Below are 16940 nucleotides of genomic sequence, written 5' to 3' on the forward strand. Positions count from 1 at the left end.
CGCCTTCTAACACGCTCATGAACAATCTTTACTGCGTTAAAATCAGAAACCTGGGGAGAATGAGTCTTTCTCCTTTTTAAGTTTTATCTGTAGAGTCCCGAGAAGTTTTGGATGTAATACTTTATTTTCCAGTCAACCTCATTTCTACGGAGGTGTATTCTACTAGATTGAAAGTTCTATGAAATTCCGTGAGAGCAGACATCTGTAAGTTACACGCAACATTGTTTGCCCAGGGCCTAGCAAGGTACTTGGCATTTAGTAGGAGCTCAGTAGATATCAGATGAATGAATATGATCTCCTTTCCAAAAACCTTATATACAAGTCACGTTCGACAGAACCCCTAAGTGGCTGCCTTGCCGTGCAGCAATGAAGCAAGGTTCGTACATTGAAAGTGTAACTGTGATCCTACTGAGGAGTCATTTAACCTCTTTACAGCAACTGGGAGATTGTTTCTCAGCTGTATGAAATTAACAAGGAACTAATTCATGCTTCATGTTCCCTGTTCTTCATAATGAGGTCTTCTTACTAGTTTAATTAGTTAGTAGAGGACAGCATTCTCTTCTTTCCACCTTTTGTCAAGAATTCTAAAGACTTTAAGAAAAATGACTCAGGAGGTGAAACAGCAGGACTCCTGGTATTACTTGTAAACTCTGCGCTCGAAACTATTTCAGGGTCTGTAGCAGCGAATCTCAAGCACCATTTACCTTGCCCCACGATGCTGGAGTTTGAGTATAAATGATGGAGCAGCTAATGACATGTTGGCCCACAAAGCAGCATTAGCTTCCTTTATCATCATCAGCCTTTTTTTAAAAACAAAAACCACAGAAATGTATACATTGCAGTTTATCTCACCACAGAAGCATTTAATCAAATGTACTGTAATTGTATTTTGAGTGGCTACTGAGAATATTCACTGTTTCTTCATTATAAGGATTGTCCTAAGAATTACATTAATGAGGGTGAACCATAATAGCATTGGGAATTTAGCTGCGTTTCAATGTTAAATTTACATCTCAGCCTTGTAGATTCCCTATTAATTGGTAGCTATGGGCCAGGATCTTTTCATGAGCATTGGCATTTAATGGATATTCCTTGAATTGGTGTTTTACTTTAAGTGAAATGTGTGTCTGCATTAAGAGCATATTCATTTCCCAGTCTCCTTCTTATACATTTGTTTCCTTTGTTTTGGAATCCACAAAGCTTTGCATGTTTAGCTCACTTTTTTCCCTCCCTGCATAACGACTTTCAGAAGGTTAAATTTTAAAAGGTTTTGTGTGTAAAAAAAAAAAAAAAATTGCATCCCTTTAGCAGATAGTCAATTAATGGGGCTGCGTTTAGCTGCCAAATGGGAACCTGCCAGGTGACCAAGAAAGAAAGAGGTTATTTGCATAAATAAAATGAAAGCATGTTAGAATAACTGAGCCAACATCCACCAAATTTTTCACCAGTGTCAACCTCGAACTTTACCTGCTTCATTTTCAGGATTATGGTTTGAAGCCAGGACTATTCACCATGTTTCTATTTTCCTTGTAGTTCTTTCCTCAGAAGTGGAGGAAAGTTGACTAATACTTTGCAGCTTTAGCCAAATAGTTTGTGATCTTCCTGTAACCCACTGACTTACACAAAAGCATGGACACACTTATTTTGGATAAATCCATGCTATCTGACACATAAACAAACAATAAAGAATTGAAAGGAGTCGAGAGGCACTCAGTCCCAGATCAGTTTTCTTCAGTGTCCTGAGCGGCCATAGCATTTTTCTGGCCGTGATTACATGTTATTCATTAGGATTACCTTTTATTACATTTTTAATGCTATATCTTTTCAGATGGGTTTTTTTTTTTTTTTTTTTGTAGCAGTTGTACTTTCTTCTGTATGTTTCCTATCTTCTGTGATACAACTTCCTGTGACCTTCACGCTGTCATATCCAGAAATGAAGAAGCCTATCTTGGTGCAGACTCTCGGTCCATCTAGCCCATAATTCTATTGCTGACAATGGCCCCCAAAGCCATTTTGTGGAGGACTTGGCTGCCCACCTTGACATGATCCCTAAGATTTTAGGTGCACAGTCTAAAATAATCCCATTTCTCTTTGTAACCTAGTATGGCTTAATCAGCTGTGAATTTAGCTAGATCCCTTTAAAAGGACAAGTTTAGCCTGTCCTACCTACTGGGGAGTGGGTGGGGGGCAGGATGGAGGGAGGGTAATGGAGATCCACAGTGTAACTGGAAGGGCCATTACAGGTTCTCAAGACTGATTTCAGTTCCAAATAGTGATACCGATCCTCAGGTGGACTGTCTTCTAGAGAAATACCCGCTGCTTCTGTTCTTTGTCTCATAGCCAGTTAATTCTCTATCCACAGCAAAACATTCCCTTCCATCCAATAGCAACTCAACCTTTTTGATTGTCAGTATAGTTTTATCAGTGTTGCTGATACCCCCCTTCTCCTTGCTTACAACTTTTTTAAACCTTTTTAAAGATCGTAAAGATTGTGAAAACAAGCCAACTCTTCCTTTTATTAAAAAAACTATCATCTTTTTTTCCCTATAGACTATGAGCTTAAGTGCTTAATAATAAACCTCTTTTAAAATAAATTTTATAAATCCATCAGCTTGGCCACGTGGCAGTGAGAATCACTATTCAGAGGTTCATAGAGTCTCCCTTGCAACCTCTCTCATGGATGAACATCTTCCTATCGACCAGTTGGCCTCCAATACCATAGTCATTTGCAGTGGCTCTCTCCAGCTCCACCATGATCCCCAGGCATGCCTGCCATGCACCTGCCAACCAGCCTTCCAGAATTATCATAGTTCAGTAGAGGAAGTAGGTCTAGAACAGCACGTCCACGTAGTACTTCCAACTTGTCTCATTCCTTTGTGTCTGCTTGCCAGCAGAATGGGAGGTGGCAAACAGGCACAAAGGTTTCTATCTATCGATACTAACATCCGCCTTCCGCTCACAGTGGCTTTGTAACCTTTATGTATCTGTAGCCAGAAATCAAAATCTGTCCGTTTGCACACAATTACGGAAAACCATGTTGATTTTAAGGCTTTCATTATAAAGTTCACCCTGGAAACAATCTTTAGAGTCTTTCCAAGTCTGAAGACCCATATGCATTGAATGTTCTCACAGTGTGCCCTGTCAGAGATAGTTTTTACCGATGTTCTCTTAGGAGCATCGTTCCCCAGGTATGGAGAGAACTGCCGAAAGGCCTTTACAAGGAGTCAGGCTGGCTCAGGTAGGTGGGAGCGTTATTGACAACAGGCCATGAAAGAAGAGTGAGCAATGATTTCTGTATGGACAAAGGGAGAATTATAAATTGGGACTGACATATAAACATGAGTAAGATTCAAAACTTCCCCCTCAGAAGAAGTGTCAATATTAGTTTGAGTTACAAAACAAGGTAGAAGGAGAGAGTGGTATAGATGTTTCTTTATAGCTACATATGGAAGCTATGACACATGCACACACATAAAATTATAAACTCAAAGATAAGGAACCAGTCATATATGAATGTGACTGTACTTTTAAGGTTTATAGGTGGGTGGTATTAAATTATAATTTTCTGAAAGGCAAAATCATGACTCTCATGTGGAAGGTGTGAGGCAGGTCGGGGAGAAATTAGGGTATTAAGGGGTGGGTACATGTTGAAGACAAGTCCAATTTTATATACACACAGATGTGCATATGTATGTTTTTATATAGAGACATATATACATTCGTTTATATTAACGTGTGTGTGTGTGTGTGTATAAAATTTGTTTTTATTTTCCCCCCAATCCTCCTCATAATTGGGGACCATCCACTACCCTAAAGGGAGAAGGCAGAAGACCAGCACTTATGTTGGTGACCAGTTTTCTCAGTGCTGTTAGGGTAACCATGGGTAAAACCATGGATGGGGACTGTGAGTCGCTGAACTTTTGAGAAGCAACATGAATGTGATTATTCATTTAAGGTTGTAGATGGGCGGTATTAAATTATAGTCTTCTAAAAGCTGAAATCATGATTCTCATGCAAATAAAAAAGGAACACGTGTCAAAGATTTTATTCAATTCATTCATTTATATGGGAATCAGTAAGATATTCACACCAAAGAGCATCTGAGAAACAGTTTATGTAATTTAATAAGTATTAACCTAAGATTGCTAGGTTAGATTAAAACTGCTTAGCTGGTTAATGTCTTAGAGGCCAATAAACGGTAACCTTTGGAAACAACTGTTCTATGGGACAGAAGTAATTTTCATCTAGAAAAAATGAAATAGACTATGAGTTAACATATATCTATGTTATATCTATGAGTTATGACTTAATATCTATGAGTTAACATATAACGTCACCAAGTCTGGGACCTTTAATCAGTAGTAAGCAGTGAGTCAAACTAAGTACGTTGTCCTAGAGAATCTTTGCATGGACTTTGCCCTGAATGACATTGATAGGATGTGCTGCCTTATTTTCAAGTTGTGGATAATTTCCATAACAGTGGTGAAAAGTAGAGGAACATATTGAATAGTACATAATAGAGTGTTTAGCTCTCAGCTTATATGTGAAATATCCCATGTTTTTGGTAACAAGACTCTTCTTATCATCATTCCCCAAGGCAGCAGCTGAGAGAAGAATCCCCAGAAAATAGGATTTACTTAGCAAAATTGCTGTAGAGAGGGAGAATGAAGCCAGTATTTAGCTCTGCTTTTGCCCCATTAGATATTTAACGATTCATTCATTTATCCATACGGTGATTCAACAAACATTTATTGAGCATCTACTGCCTGCCAGGCTTTGGAGAGTAGGGTGAAAAAGACAAAGTCCCTTCTAGTGGGAAAGACAAGCAGCAAATAATGAAAGCATTACGAGAATAATATAGTTTTAGGTGGTAGAAGAGTGCTATGAAAGGTAGGGGCGGGGAAGAAGCAGGGTAAGAGGATAACAAATGATTAGAGGGGAGGGGTGGGTTTTAGATGGGATGGTTGCAAGCTCTTAGGAGGACTGGCAGGCCCTGCAGCGTGTGGCCCAGCAAGAGCAGGGGGCTTGGTGTCAGGAGAGGCTCTGCTATCCATCTTCTGATAGGTAGTCCCAGGCTGCCTGAGCCCACTGTCTGAATATGATTACATCTTCACTCTAGTTCATGACCCAGGATACCTCCAGTTTGAGTTTCCATCTTCTTGTCATGAAGCAAAGTAAGGATGGGGGACCAGAGCTGCGAGTGGAGCAAACAACGCACAACACAGTTCGCCACTGGGGAAAACGCTGTTACAGATGTCCTGCTTTAAGGCAGGGAGAGAAGGCTCAGCAAACTGGTTAGGAGCATTGTTTTCCGATCAGACACAGCTGGCCTTGAATCCTACCTCTACTGCTTTGGCTGTGTGACTTTAGTTACTCAAATCCATTTTCCATCTGTTAATGACGCATAATGATCACTCCCTCATGGGGTCACTTGGAAAATTAAATGAAATCATCTCCAAAAAGCCCTAGGCACACAGGAGGCCATCAACAAATAGTATTTTTCCTGTTATTCCCACATTTTGAGAGTCTGTAGTACCATCTTCCTATAGCAGTCATTAATTAGTCTCATTACAGGTGTACGGTTCTTCAACTTTATGGAAAGATGAATCATTATCACAGAGTTTAGGTACATGTGAACTGGAGGTCCTCCAGGTGTGTTGGTGTTGACCCATGTTCTGTGGTCAAAATTATCCAGCCAACAATGCAAGTTTTCCAAAGAGATGGAAGGTGCGAGGCCTTAGTGGCACACCTGAAACCTTTCAGCACAGGCTTGGAAATTCTTGGGTGAGAATTTAGAAACTAAAATTATAATGCTTTTCATGGAGCTTTGATCTGGGACGTTTTTCCATTTCCTGTCTGTCCTTTCCTTTCCTTTGTTTTACTGTTCTTTCCTTTCCCTCTTATAAGTTGCTTTCTCTTCTGGAGAGCTATGGGTTAGGAAGCTATTAATTAGCTGCGTCTCACTCTAATTTTCGATGAGATTTAATATAGTAGGGATAAAACTGCCCCTTTTGAAAAGAGAGATTAAATGTCGGCAAATTCCTTGAATTGATTTTCTAATTGTTTTGGTAATAATGTTTTTTCATTTGATAACGTTGCTGAAAGAAATAATAATTTTAATTAAACTTTAAATGTAATTTTTTATTTTATATATCCTAGGGAGACTAAGTTTTCTTGTAGGGAATAAGTTAAGACCATAACCTTCTTCTCTAACCTCATAATTATTATGATCAGGAAATGTCTGTAATACATTACACTGTAATTAAATTGCATACCCCAGACTGTGCAGGATCTGTTTATAAAGGACAAATGGATTTTCCACAGCTGCTTGCCTGTGAGTGCATCCTTCGTGAAACATTGCGGCAGCCAATGTATGCACGGAAATAACAGACTTGAATTTAAATTTTCAAAGCTTTCAAATGTCTTTCAAAATCTTCTCATAACATGAATTGCTTAATTTGTGTACATGAAAACCCACTGATTACATATGAATGAGAGTCAACCTACAATAAGAGGGGGCTATGAGAATCTTTGTGTATTTATCCACCCATCTCTTCAGGAATTAGCAGGTATTCATTTAATCTTGTTCTGATATCCTGCACAGGCTGCACAGATCCCCGTCGTTACAGGGATCGTTCTGTGAAGACTGGAATCTTCTGTGAACAGTACGGGGCAGGTCAGGTATTTCTTACCATATTCATTGGACCATCTTCACCCAGTCACACAGCTGGAAAATATTTTGTGAGATGAATGTTTACAAAAGAAAAAAAAAAAAAGGATTCAGAGAGGAGAGAGAAGAAGGGGGAAGAGAAGGATGAGAAGGAAAAATAATCCAAACATGGGTCAAGGCGGGGTCACACAGAATAGACCTCATGGTCCAACTGTTCCATCTTTAAGAATAATCATCAGAACTTTGACTGATTAAATAAGTATTTTAAATCCTTCAAGTTGTATTGAAATGATCATGCTGTTGTGGACATACTGGGTTAACCTTGTGGATACGTAATATCTTATAGTAAAGTATTAACTGAGTGCTTACTCATCCTCACCAGCATCTTGAACTCGGGTATCATTAGCCCTCACTCATTCACGAGGAAACTGAGGCTGAGTGGCCTTACGTGATTCTCCCAAGTTCACCCAGATATTAAGCAGAGGAGTTTGAATTGGAACCCGGTCCTATCTGACTCTAACCCCTATGTTCTCTCAGCTGTATCTCCCTGTCTAGGCCAAATTTCTCCTTGACTGACAAGCTCAAGGATACGTCTTCACATCCTTAAATTCCAGACCTCCCTTGGAACTAATTTCCTAAAGGTGAACTGTCCTAATCATGCTGTAATTTGTTTCCAAGGGGTGAATATTAGCCTTCAGAGCAGGCTCCTCCCTACCAGCTTTCACCTTCTAAAATTCATTTCATTTGATTCCCTACCTGTCAGAAGATACTGTGCAATTTATCCCTAAGGACAGTTAACATTTCCTCCGCCGCCCCCCACCTTGTGATGTCAGGCGCTCTCAGAAATTGCAATGCAGCCTCTCCCTCAGTGCTGGTCTTTTCGATCAGTGGCTGTCACTGACTAAACGTCTCCTTGGAACTGCAGAGACAAAGCTGTAAGGCTGCCAGCAGGCCTGCTCTCCCATCTCCTGTGGCTATCAGTGTTCTCGCTGGTGGTACCAGATCTTCTGGAGTTGTTTCAGTTTTGTCCGTTGCTCATGGGAACTTAGATGATCGCTGAGGAAATGCTTTCCTTAAGTCACTAGTTTTAAAGGGAGGCAGCCAAATTCCCAGCCATCTGGCAGTCAGTTTCTTTCAGTCTGAGACAGGGAATTTCAGAGGCCTTGAAGAGGGCATGCACAAATATTTCTTGCTTCTATTTTTTCAATACGGAATTTGGAGTCTTGTCTGTCAGCCATCATGCTGCGTCTTTAGGAAACTCTAAATGGGAGGGAACCAGCCCCTAGCAAGCTGCACTTTGTCTCTTGGAATTAAATGTCCGTTTCTGTTTCTTGAAATCCACAGTTCTGATTCATCTTCTACCTGCCCTCAGTGACTTCCGTGCTTTGAACTCCTTGACTTTGTCCTTAACTTGTGGATGAATTTGACATCCAGCTGATGCTCTCTGGGATCCAGAGAGCACATCCTGCTCACCGGCTTCAACTAGTTCTAAAATGTCATGGTTTCTGTTAAAATGCTTCTAGCTCCTACCAAAGTAAACACGCAGATTTGTCTCCGTCGGGTTGTGCTGCGAGTTCATGGCGTAAAGTGTCTTCTGGTTTAAAAATGGACCCCTGGGCTTTTCACTGGAAGTTTGGTTATCTTTGTACACATGCGTTCCAGAGAACTTCAGAGGCTGGGTTCTCATCATCTGGCCCTGGTCTTTGTCACCTGTCCCCCAAACTGTACTTCCTTCCTAGCCGTCTCCTCACCACCACGATTGTTTACAGAATTCTACCTCCACGTTTTTCTGGAATGTCTCCCTAAGGTGCAGCTCCCGTCTCCCCACCTTCCTGCCCATTGGCCCCTAAAGCCTTCCCATTTATGAACTGTGTTCAGTCTATTGTCAGCCTTATTTAGGAACTTTCCAAGATGACGTTAGTTGCCAACTTTCTCTGCCTGTAATTAACCCAAGTTACCCACACATAATGCTCACATGTTCTATTCACCTGGAATATCCGTGTCCCCACCTCGGTCTGTTGACAGCCTAAGTACTTGTGCTAGATAGTCTCTTGTACCACTGCTTATCAATCCTCACCTTTCTCTACCCTATACTGTGCCGTTGGAGGCTAACGGTTATGGACTGCCCTCTGGCTTATGATTGGGTCTGGCCAAGGGAGGCCTGTAGGATATGAGAGGCACCAGGAGGGGACTGATTCCCTGGCTTCAAACAACCACAGCTCCTCTGGTGACCCCCTCCAGCAGGTACAACTGCAGCTACAGCTGCTTTCTTCTCTGCTTTTTTAGGCCTAGGGGTGGAAATGGCCTCCCTTGCTTCTCTTTAGCATCCCTTATTGGTTTTATTTAACCCTGACCACTCTTTGTAAATAATCCTTTCATTAAATTTTCCAAGTTATCTTCTTGGAGTGTCCCATCTGTTTCCCACAAGGGCTCTGACTGATACAGCACCCCCAAGGCCCCGTTCACTTATACACTTCTCTGATTTCATTCATTCATTCAACAAATTCACATTCCTCATCTGTTTGGTGTTACGTTATAGGCATTGGTGACAGGAGTGGAGAACAAAACAGTGGCCTTGCCTTCAGGGAAATTACAATATAGTGGGGAAAACAAATGTGAAACAAGCAGTTATAACAAACAATGGTGAAGATTACGATAGGAGAAGTATGGAGAGCACGCAACAAGGGGACCTAGTCTAGGGGTCAGAGAAGGTCATTCAACTACATAAGGTATCCACTATTTTTTGTCCTTTGCCCATAGCACTCAGTGCATTCTGATTGTGTTATTATTATTTGTGGACACATTTTCTCTGCCTCTCCTGCAGAATAAGCTTTTGAGAGCAGAGACTGTCTTTTTCACCTTTATGTCTTAGCCCACTGCCTAGAATGTTGTAGGGACTCAAGTATTTGTCCAGTTGAATCGGACTGAACTTTCTGAACACTTATGAACCTCAGCTCCAGCCCACCCACTGAAGGTTGTACATTATTAGGCTGGATAATGGTGAGATCCCACCCTTTCAGAGCTATCGGAACAACAGAAAACATGTTTTACTAGTTGAAAAAGAAAAATCACTGAAGAGGAAGAGCCTCCTCAACACAGGTGAAGGGTTTGGTAGATGTTATCAACCTAATACACCCTGTTTCGGATATTTGCTGACAGGCATTGGAGTCATTAATTGTCAGGGTTGAGAGTTGAGCTTTCTTTTATATGTCTGTTTTGCATCACTGGCTTGTGTTGTGTTTGATAGCAACATAGCTGAACTCAGTGTGAAATATGAATGAATGGAGGGAAATCCATGTCCTACTCCAGAGCAAGGAGTCTGGGGAGATAAGTAGGTACAAAGGTTTTAAAACTTTGTTTTAAAAAAGTTTTTAAAACTTGGGTCAGCGTAGAGAAAATCTGGACAGCATCCTGAGGCAACAGAGGGCTCAGGAACAAAGAGCAGGAAGTAGAGGATTGGGAGAAGAGAACTCTGGCAATGTGGTAGGCCAGAAGTTCTCAGACACCTAGCTCCCCCTGCCAAAAATAATTGTTCGATAAAACAATAACTCTTTCTATAATACATGGCTTAGTAAGGCAAAGTAAGGGAATTCCTCTGGGGTGAAAAATGATGAAGTGAGAATCTGTAAGAGGTAAGAAAACTCCAGAGCCTTTGTCTAAGGGTATCTGCCAATCCCTGTTCTCCTAGAGCATGGGTTTTAATGAGGCGTGAGTGTGTCTGGGACAGGAGACAAAACCTGGAGCCCCGGTGTCCTTATATAAGGTATTGGTTAACTTTAAATAAATACGTAAGCCATATGAACATCTGAGGTCTCCACTGAGAGAACTGAAATAAAGTGTGTAACTTCCAAATGAGTAGAGTTGGGGTGGGGGAAGGAATGATAGGAGGAAGAAAAAAAATCAACACAAAGGAGAGCAAGAAAGAAAAGGGAAAAAAGCAAACTTAGAAAACAAATGAACAAATAGAAAGTAAAAACTAAGATGAAATAAATGAGTCCAATTTAACAATAATCACGAGCTACACAAATGAATTATAATCTCCAGTTAAAAATCAAAGATTGTTAGACTAGATTTTAAGAATTCAACTTTAAACTGTCCGTAAGAGAAACCCCTATAAATATAAGGACAGAGGCAGACTGCAAGTAAATTGATGGGAAAAGACATACAAAGAATGAGGTTAAAAAAAGGAGATACAGCTATATTAAATATTACGTAAAACTAGACTTCAAGACAAAAAGCACTACTGCAAATGGCGAGGATGACTACATATTAATAAAGATGTTCAAGCTGGGACAAAGTGAGACAGTAGCACTGACATATATACACTACCAAATGTAAAATAGTTAGTGGGAAGCAGCCGCATAGCTCAAGGAGATCAGCTCTGTGCCTTGCAACCACCTAGAGGGGTGGGATAGGGAGGGTGGGAGGGAGACGCAAGAGGGTGGGGATATGGGGATATACGTGTACATATAGCTGATTTTCTCTGTTATACAGCAGAAACTAACACAACATTGTAAAGCATTTATACTCCAATGAAGACGTTAAAATAAATAAAGATGTTCAATTTACCAGGAAGATGTAATTCTAAGTTTATGTGCTCCTAAAAGAATAACTTTGAAATATATAAAAAAGAAATTGCTGGAACTACAAGAAAAATAAACACATCCCAAATCACAGGTCATTTTCACACCTCTCTCTCAAAATTGATAAACCAAATAAAGAATAAATCAGTAAGGAGTTAACAGATTTGAAGAATACAATTAACAAGCTTATTTTAATGCACAGACACAATACACTGAAAGCACATTCTTTTCAACACATGTAACATTTATAAAATGGATCATCCAATAGGCCATGGAGAAAAATCTCAGCAAAACTCAAAGAATTTGTATCATATAGCCCACATTCTCTAACAGTTAAATTGGAAGTCAAAAATGAAAAAAATAACTAAGGAAACCCCATACCTTTGAAAATTAAAAAACGCATTCTAACTCATGCGTCAAAGAAGAAAATCAAAGTAGGACTTACTAAATATTTAGAACTAAGTGATCATGAAAATACTCATCAGAACTGGTGGGATATAGAGAGCTAAAGCAGTAATAGGGGAAAGATTGTAGTCTTACTGCTTATGTCAGTGACAAGGAAAGTGTGCAAAGTAATAAACTGAGCATTCAAGTCAAGAAGTTAAAAAAATAAAAGTGAATCAACCTAAGAATAAGGAGGGAAATAATAAATGAGTAAAAATCAATGAAAGAAAACTGCTATACATTAGAGGATGTCCCCCCAAAACAAGATTGTCTCTCTTTTTATTGAAAGAGTAACACAGCTGACAAACTGCTGGCAAGACTGATGAACAAAAAAGAGAGAAGACTCTAATAACCAGTATCAGGAATGAAAAAGCGTACTCCCTATAGGTGCCGCAGACATAAACAAAGATAAAAACAGGATATTACTGACAACTTTATGCTGATTATTGAATATTTGGAAAAACTCACACATTCCTAGAAAAGTGTAATTTCCAAAGTTAAATCAAGAAGAAACATAAAACCTGAATAACCCAATAACCAGGATAGGAATTGAATCATTAGTTAAAATTCTTACCATAAAGAAAGTATCAGACCTAGATGGTTTTGTAAGGAGTTCTACAAAATGACCAGGAAATAAATCATTCTAATCTTACACAAACTATTCCAGAGTATAGAAAAAGAAGGACCGCTTGCCCATTTTATGAATCAGATATATATCCTTGATACTAAAAATGGAAAGCCACAAACAGAAAATGCAAATTTTTTTAAATGTATAATTTACAGTTGCAACAAAAAGTATAAGCCATGGAGGAAAGAAAACTAACAAAAGGCATGCCAAACTGTATTACAAAACGTCAAAGACATTACAGAAGACTTAATAAATAGAAACATATCAACACACCATTTTCATGGATAAAAACACAGTATCCTAATATAAAGATGCTAGTTCTCCCCAAATTGATACGTAGATTAACACAATTCCCATCAAAATCCAAAAATATTTTTCGTACAATTTTAAAATGATCCTAAACTTTATCTGAAAGAGCAAACAGTCAAGAATAGTAAGATATTCCTGAAGGAGAAGAAAGAGAAAGTGAGGGAACTTGCCCTGCCAGATAACGAGAATTAGAATGCAATGGTAGTTAAGATACTGTGATATTGTTTTGGGAATAGACAAACAGACCACTGGAACAGAATTAGAAAGCCCCCAAACAAAGCAACAAGGAAATCTGATATATGCCAAAATTGATACTGCAGACCAGCGGGGAAAGAGGATGTGTTAGCCAAATTTTGCTGAAACAACTAAAAATAAAAAAAGCCTACCCTACACCAAAATGGATTCCAATTCTAAATGAATGAAGAACTTAAAAATGAAAAGCAAAACTTTAAAAGTTTTAGAATAAGACCCCAGAGACTATTTTTGTGATATAAGAGTAGGGAGGATTTCTTAAACAAGATATAAAAAATAAAAATCATAAAGGAAAGGATTCATAAATTCAACTATATTAAAAGTAAGAACATCTATTCATCTAAATGCATGATAAACAGAGTGAAAAGAGCCACAAACTGGGAAGTGATTTATATAAACCAACGACCAACAAAAGATTAGTATCTAAAATATATCAAGAACGCCTACAAATCAATAAGAAAAGACAAACAAATCAATTCAAAAATGGGCAAGGGGGGCTTCCCTGGTGGCGCAGTGGTTGAGAGTCCGCCTGCCGATGCAGGGGACACGGGTTCGTGCCCCGGTCTGGGAAGATCCCACGTGCCGCGGAGCAGCTAGGCCCGTGAGCCATGGCCGCTGAGCCTGCGCGTCCGGAGCCTGTGTTCCGCAGCGGGAGAGGCCACAACAGTGAGAGGCCCGCGTACCGCAAAAAAAAAAAAAAAAAAAAGAGGCAAGGGGCATGAACAGGCATTTTCCAAAAGAGAAAACATAAATGACAAAAAATGCATATGTGAAAACATGCTCAGTCTCATTAATAATTTAAAAAATTAGGGCTTCCCTGGTGGTGCAGTAGTTGAGAATCTGCCTGCCAATGCAGGGGACATGGGTTCGAGCCCTGGTCTGGGAAGATCCCACATGCCGCGGAGCAACTGGGCCTGTGAGCCGTGGCCACTGAGCCTGCGCATCTGGAGCCTGTGCTCCGCAACAAAAGAGGCCGCGATAGTGAGAGGCCCGCGCACTGCGATGAAGAGTGGCCCCTGCTCGCCGCAACTAGAGAAAGCCCTCGCACAGAAACGAAGACCCAACACAGCCAAAAATAAATAAATAAATTTAAAAAAAAAATTAAAACCTTACGAGGTAATATTTCACACCTAGCAGGTTAGCAAAACTTAGCCTGACAACACCAAGTGCTAGAGAGCATGTGAAGCAAGAGAAAGATTCATATACTGAGAGTGGGAGGATAAACTGAAAAGGAAAGCATTTTGGACCTGCATGATGAAATTAAACACACATGTGGCTCTATAGCCCGGCAATTCCACTCCTACATTTAGACCCTAGAAAGTGTTGATTATATTTATTTGGTAGAACTATAAAGAAATGCAATGAGTGGTTAATACACAAGCAGAACAGGATAGTGGGCACCTCCCTCCTCTGGAGGGAGGAAAGGATCCATGGGGTGGGGTGGGGTGGGGTGGGGTGGGGTGGGGTGGGGTGGGGTGGGTGGGAGGGAGCTCATAAGATGGGCTTCAAAGGTACTGGTGATATTCTTGCATTGAATCATGGACATACGTGAACTCTTATCTTGTCACCGTTTATAATATACATTATGTTCTCTACAATCTTATGTATGTATGGTACTATATTTCATAATAAAATGGTAAGTAAATAAATAAATTAGTTCCAGAGGCTAAAGAACTGCAGTTGGAACCCACAGAATGGGCCAGGTAGGTTCTAAAGGATGACTGGGAGGTGTAAAGATACCTCGAGGCTCTGATCCACGGCTGAAACTAGAGAAAAGCTTCACTAGAGTGACAAGAAAGCTCTTAAGTGGGGCGGAGACTCCTGCTGGTGCCCTTGGAGGTTGCTGGGAAATTTTATTGGAAGTAAATGAATAAGAAGAAAAATTTGAGCAAAGGAGTACTGACTTTCTTTTGTATCCAGGGAGGTAAAAAATGTGCACTCTGCTAATACGAAAAAATACTGTCTCTTTATAAAGAAAGAGGGTATTGTATCACTTGCTTTTCAAATAAAGTTTATTCTCCTTTGGGAGGCAGGAAGTCCAGAAGAAGGCAGTGTAGAGCTTATTCAATGGGCTTGCAATATTTTCTAAATCCAGGCTCCTTCTGTCTTTCCACTCTGCCATTTTTAGTGTGTGGGCTTTTTGCCCCCTGCAGTTCCAAACTTCTCATCTAATTCAGCATGGGGGCATTTTACTGACTCTTGTCAGCCAAGTAAAGGCTTTCCTAGAACTCACCCACCGCCTGCCACTTCATATCCTAGTAGTCAGAACAGTGTCACATGGCCATTTCTTGCTGCAAGAGAGGCTGGGAACATCATTATTTTGCCATCGCAGCCTGTATAATAGGATCAGGGAAGGGGGCAGTGGTTTCTGAGCCGCTATTCAGCAATGCCTGTCAAAATACTTCACTAAGAATTCTTCCTCTTTTTTCCCCAGGAGCCAGTCTACTTGATGACCTATATAAATATTTCTCCTTCCATCACTCCCATGGAGACACCATGACTGTCATGGATCCAAAGCAGATGAATGTTGCTGCTGCTGTTTGGGCTGTTGTCTCTTATGTCATTGCAGACATGGAAGAAATGCTGCCCAGGTCTTAGCAAGAGCAAGAGAGAAGGCACTTTTGTCCTTTCTGGCCAGGAATCCTGGGTCTGCAGCTTCAAGGAGCCCCGCTTCACCTAACAATTTTATGTGATCATTTACAAAGCACAACACTTTTTCATACTTTCTGATATCATGTTTCTTGATACTTTCCAAATTCTCTGTTCCTAGTGTAAGGAATAAGCCCCACCCCCACAAAGAATCAGCCAATGGTAGGGATCACAGTGAGGGCATTTCTTTACACCACATATTAAAAATACTGTTTCTACTTTGAAAGTAAATACTGGATAAAGCTTTGGAAGACCTCTGGCTTTTATGCATGTATTTATGAACATTAATTACAGTGACCAATATTTTGTTAAGTTATTCATTGAAGGAGTAGAGGAGTACACAATTGTAGTACAGTCTTAATTGAATGTATGGAGGCATCTGGCTTTCTCATTTGTACATTTTTATATTATTAGAATTTTTTAATGAGGTTAAAATTTTTTTAATTCACAGAAAGAAGTCACCATTTGGGGAAAAAATCAAGTATGTAAAATCCAGTTGCCTTATTAAAGATCTGTCACCAAACAAATGATAATACTATTTGACATTTATGTTTTATATAGTTCACATAATATATCTATGAAGTTGGGGCTTATTCACATTTTGCTGATAACAAGTTTGAGGCTAGAGAAGCTAAATCATATTCACAGAGCAAAACACTGATCCCCTTCTACTCTGGGAATAATCTCTACTATTCTTCCACACACAATGTCCAGTATTCAATTTAAAAAATTACAAGACACACCCAAAAATGCAAGAAAAACTCATTGTCAAGAGTTAAAGCAATTAAGAAAACCAGACAATAGAGATAACTCAGATGTTGGAATATCAGAGAGGAACTTTAACATAACTGTGATTAATAGGTTACATTCTAGTGGGAAGATGGGTCTCTATACATGAACAGGAGAGTTTCAACAGAAAGATGAAAACTATAAAATGGAATCAAATGCAAATACTAAAATAAAAAATACAACATCAGAGATGGAGAATTTCCTTGCTGGGCTCATCAGCAGACTGGATAAAACTGAGGAAAGAATCAATAAACTTGAAAACAGATCAATAAAAATTATCCAAACTAAAACACTGAGAAAGAAAAGTGAAGGAAAACAAACACCAGAATGGATCATTAGACTGTGATCTAATATATATGAGGCCTAACATACACGTAACTGAATTCTTAGAAGGAGAAGACAAAGTATCAGTTTTATTAATGGTGATGATTAAAAAGGCCTTTCATTTCTGGCAAGGTTGCCGACTGGTACACTGACTGACACTTACACTGAAAACTAAAGATGTTGGATAACATCTGAGAAACACTTTCTTAAATATATGAATTAACTGATTAAGAGGTAAAGAATATTAGACAAAAAATTAAGTGGAGGCATGAACCAAGGTGATATACAGCAC

At 39.7% G+C, this 16940-nt stretch overlaps 1 protein-coding gene across 2 annotated transcripts in view; it reads left to right on the forward strand.

Moving 5' to 3' along the window:
• The window catches only part of CPQ (carboxypeptidase Q), a 463292-nt gene extending 446801 nt beyond the window's left edge, over positions 1-16491 (forward strand). For both annotated transcript variants that reach the window (XM_082858694.1, XM_082858693.1), the window contains one exon: positions 15321-16491. In XM_082858694.1, the coding sequence (XP_082714820.1) occupies positions 15321-15484 (164 nt within the window). In that variant the 3' untranslated portion in view covers positions 15485-16491. The remainder of the gene's footprint in view (positions 1-15320) is intronic.
• The last annotated feature ends 449 nt before the right edge of the window (positions 16492-16940 follow it).

Source organism: Leucopleurus acutus (genome assembly GCF_964270905.1).
Source record: "Leucopleurus acutus genome assembly, chromosome: 17".
NCBI classification, from domain to species: Eukaryota; Metazoa; Chordata; class Mammalia; order Artiodactyla; family Delphinidae; genus Leucopleurus; species Leucopleurus acutus.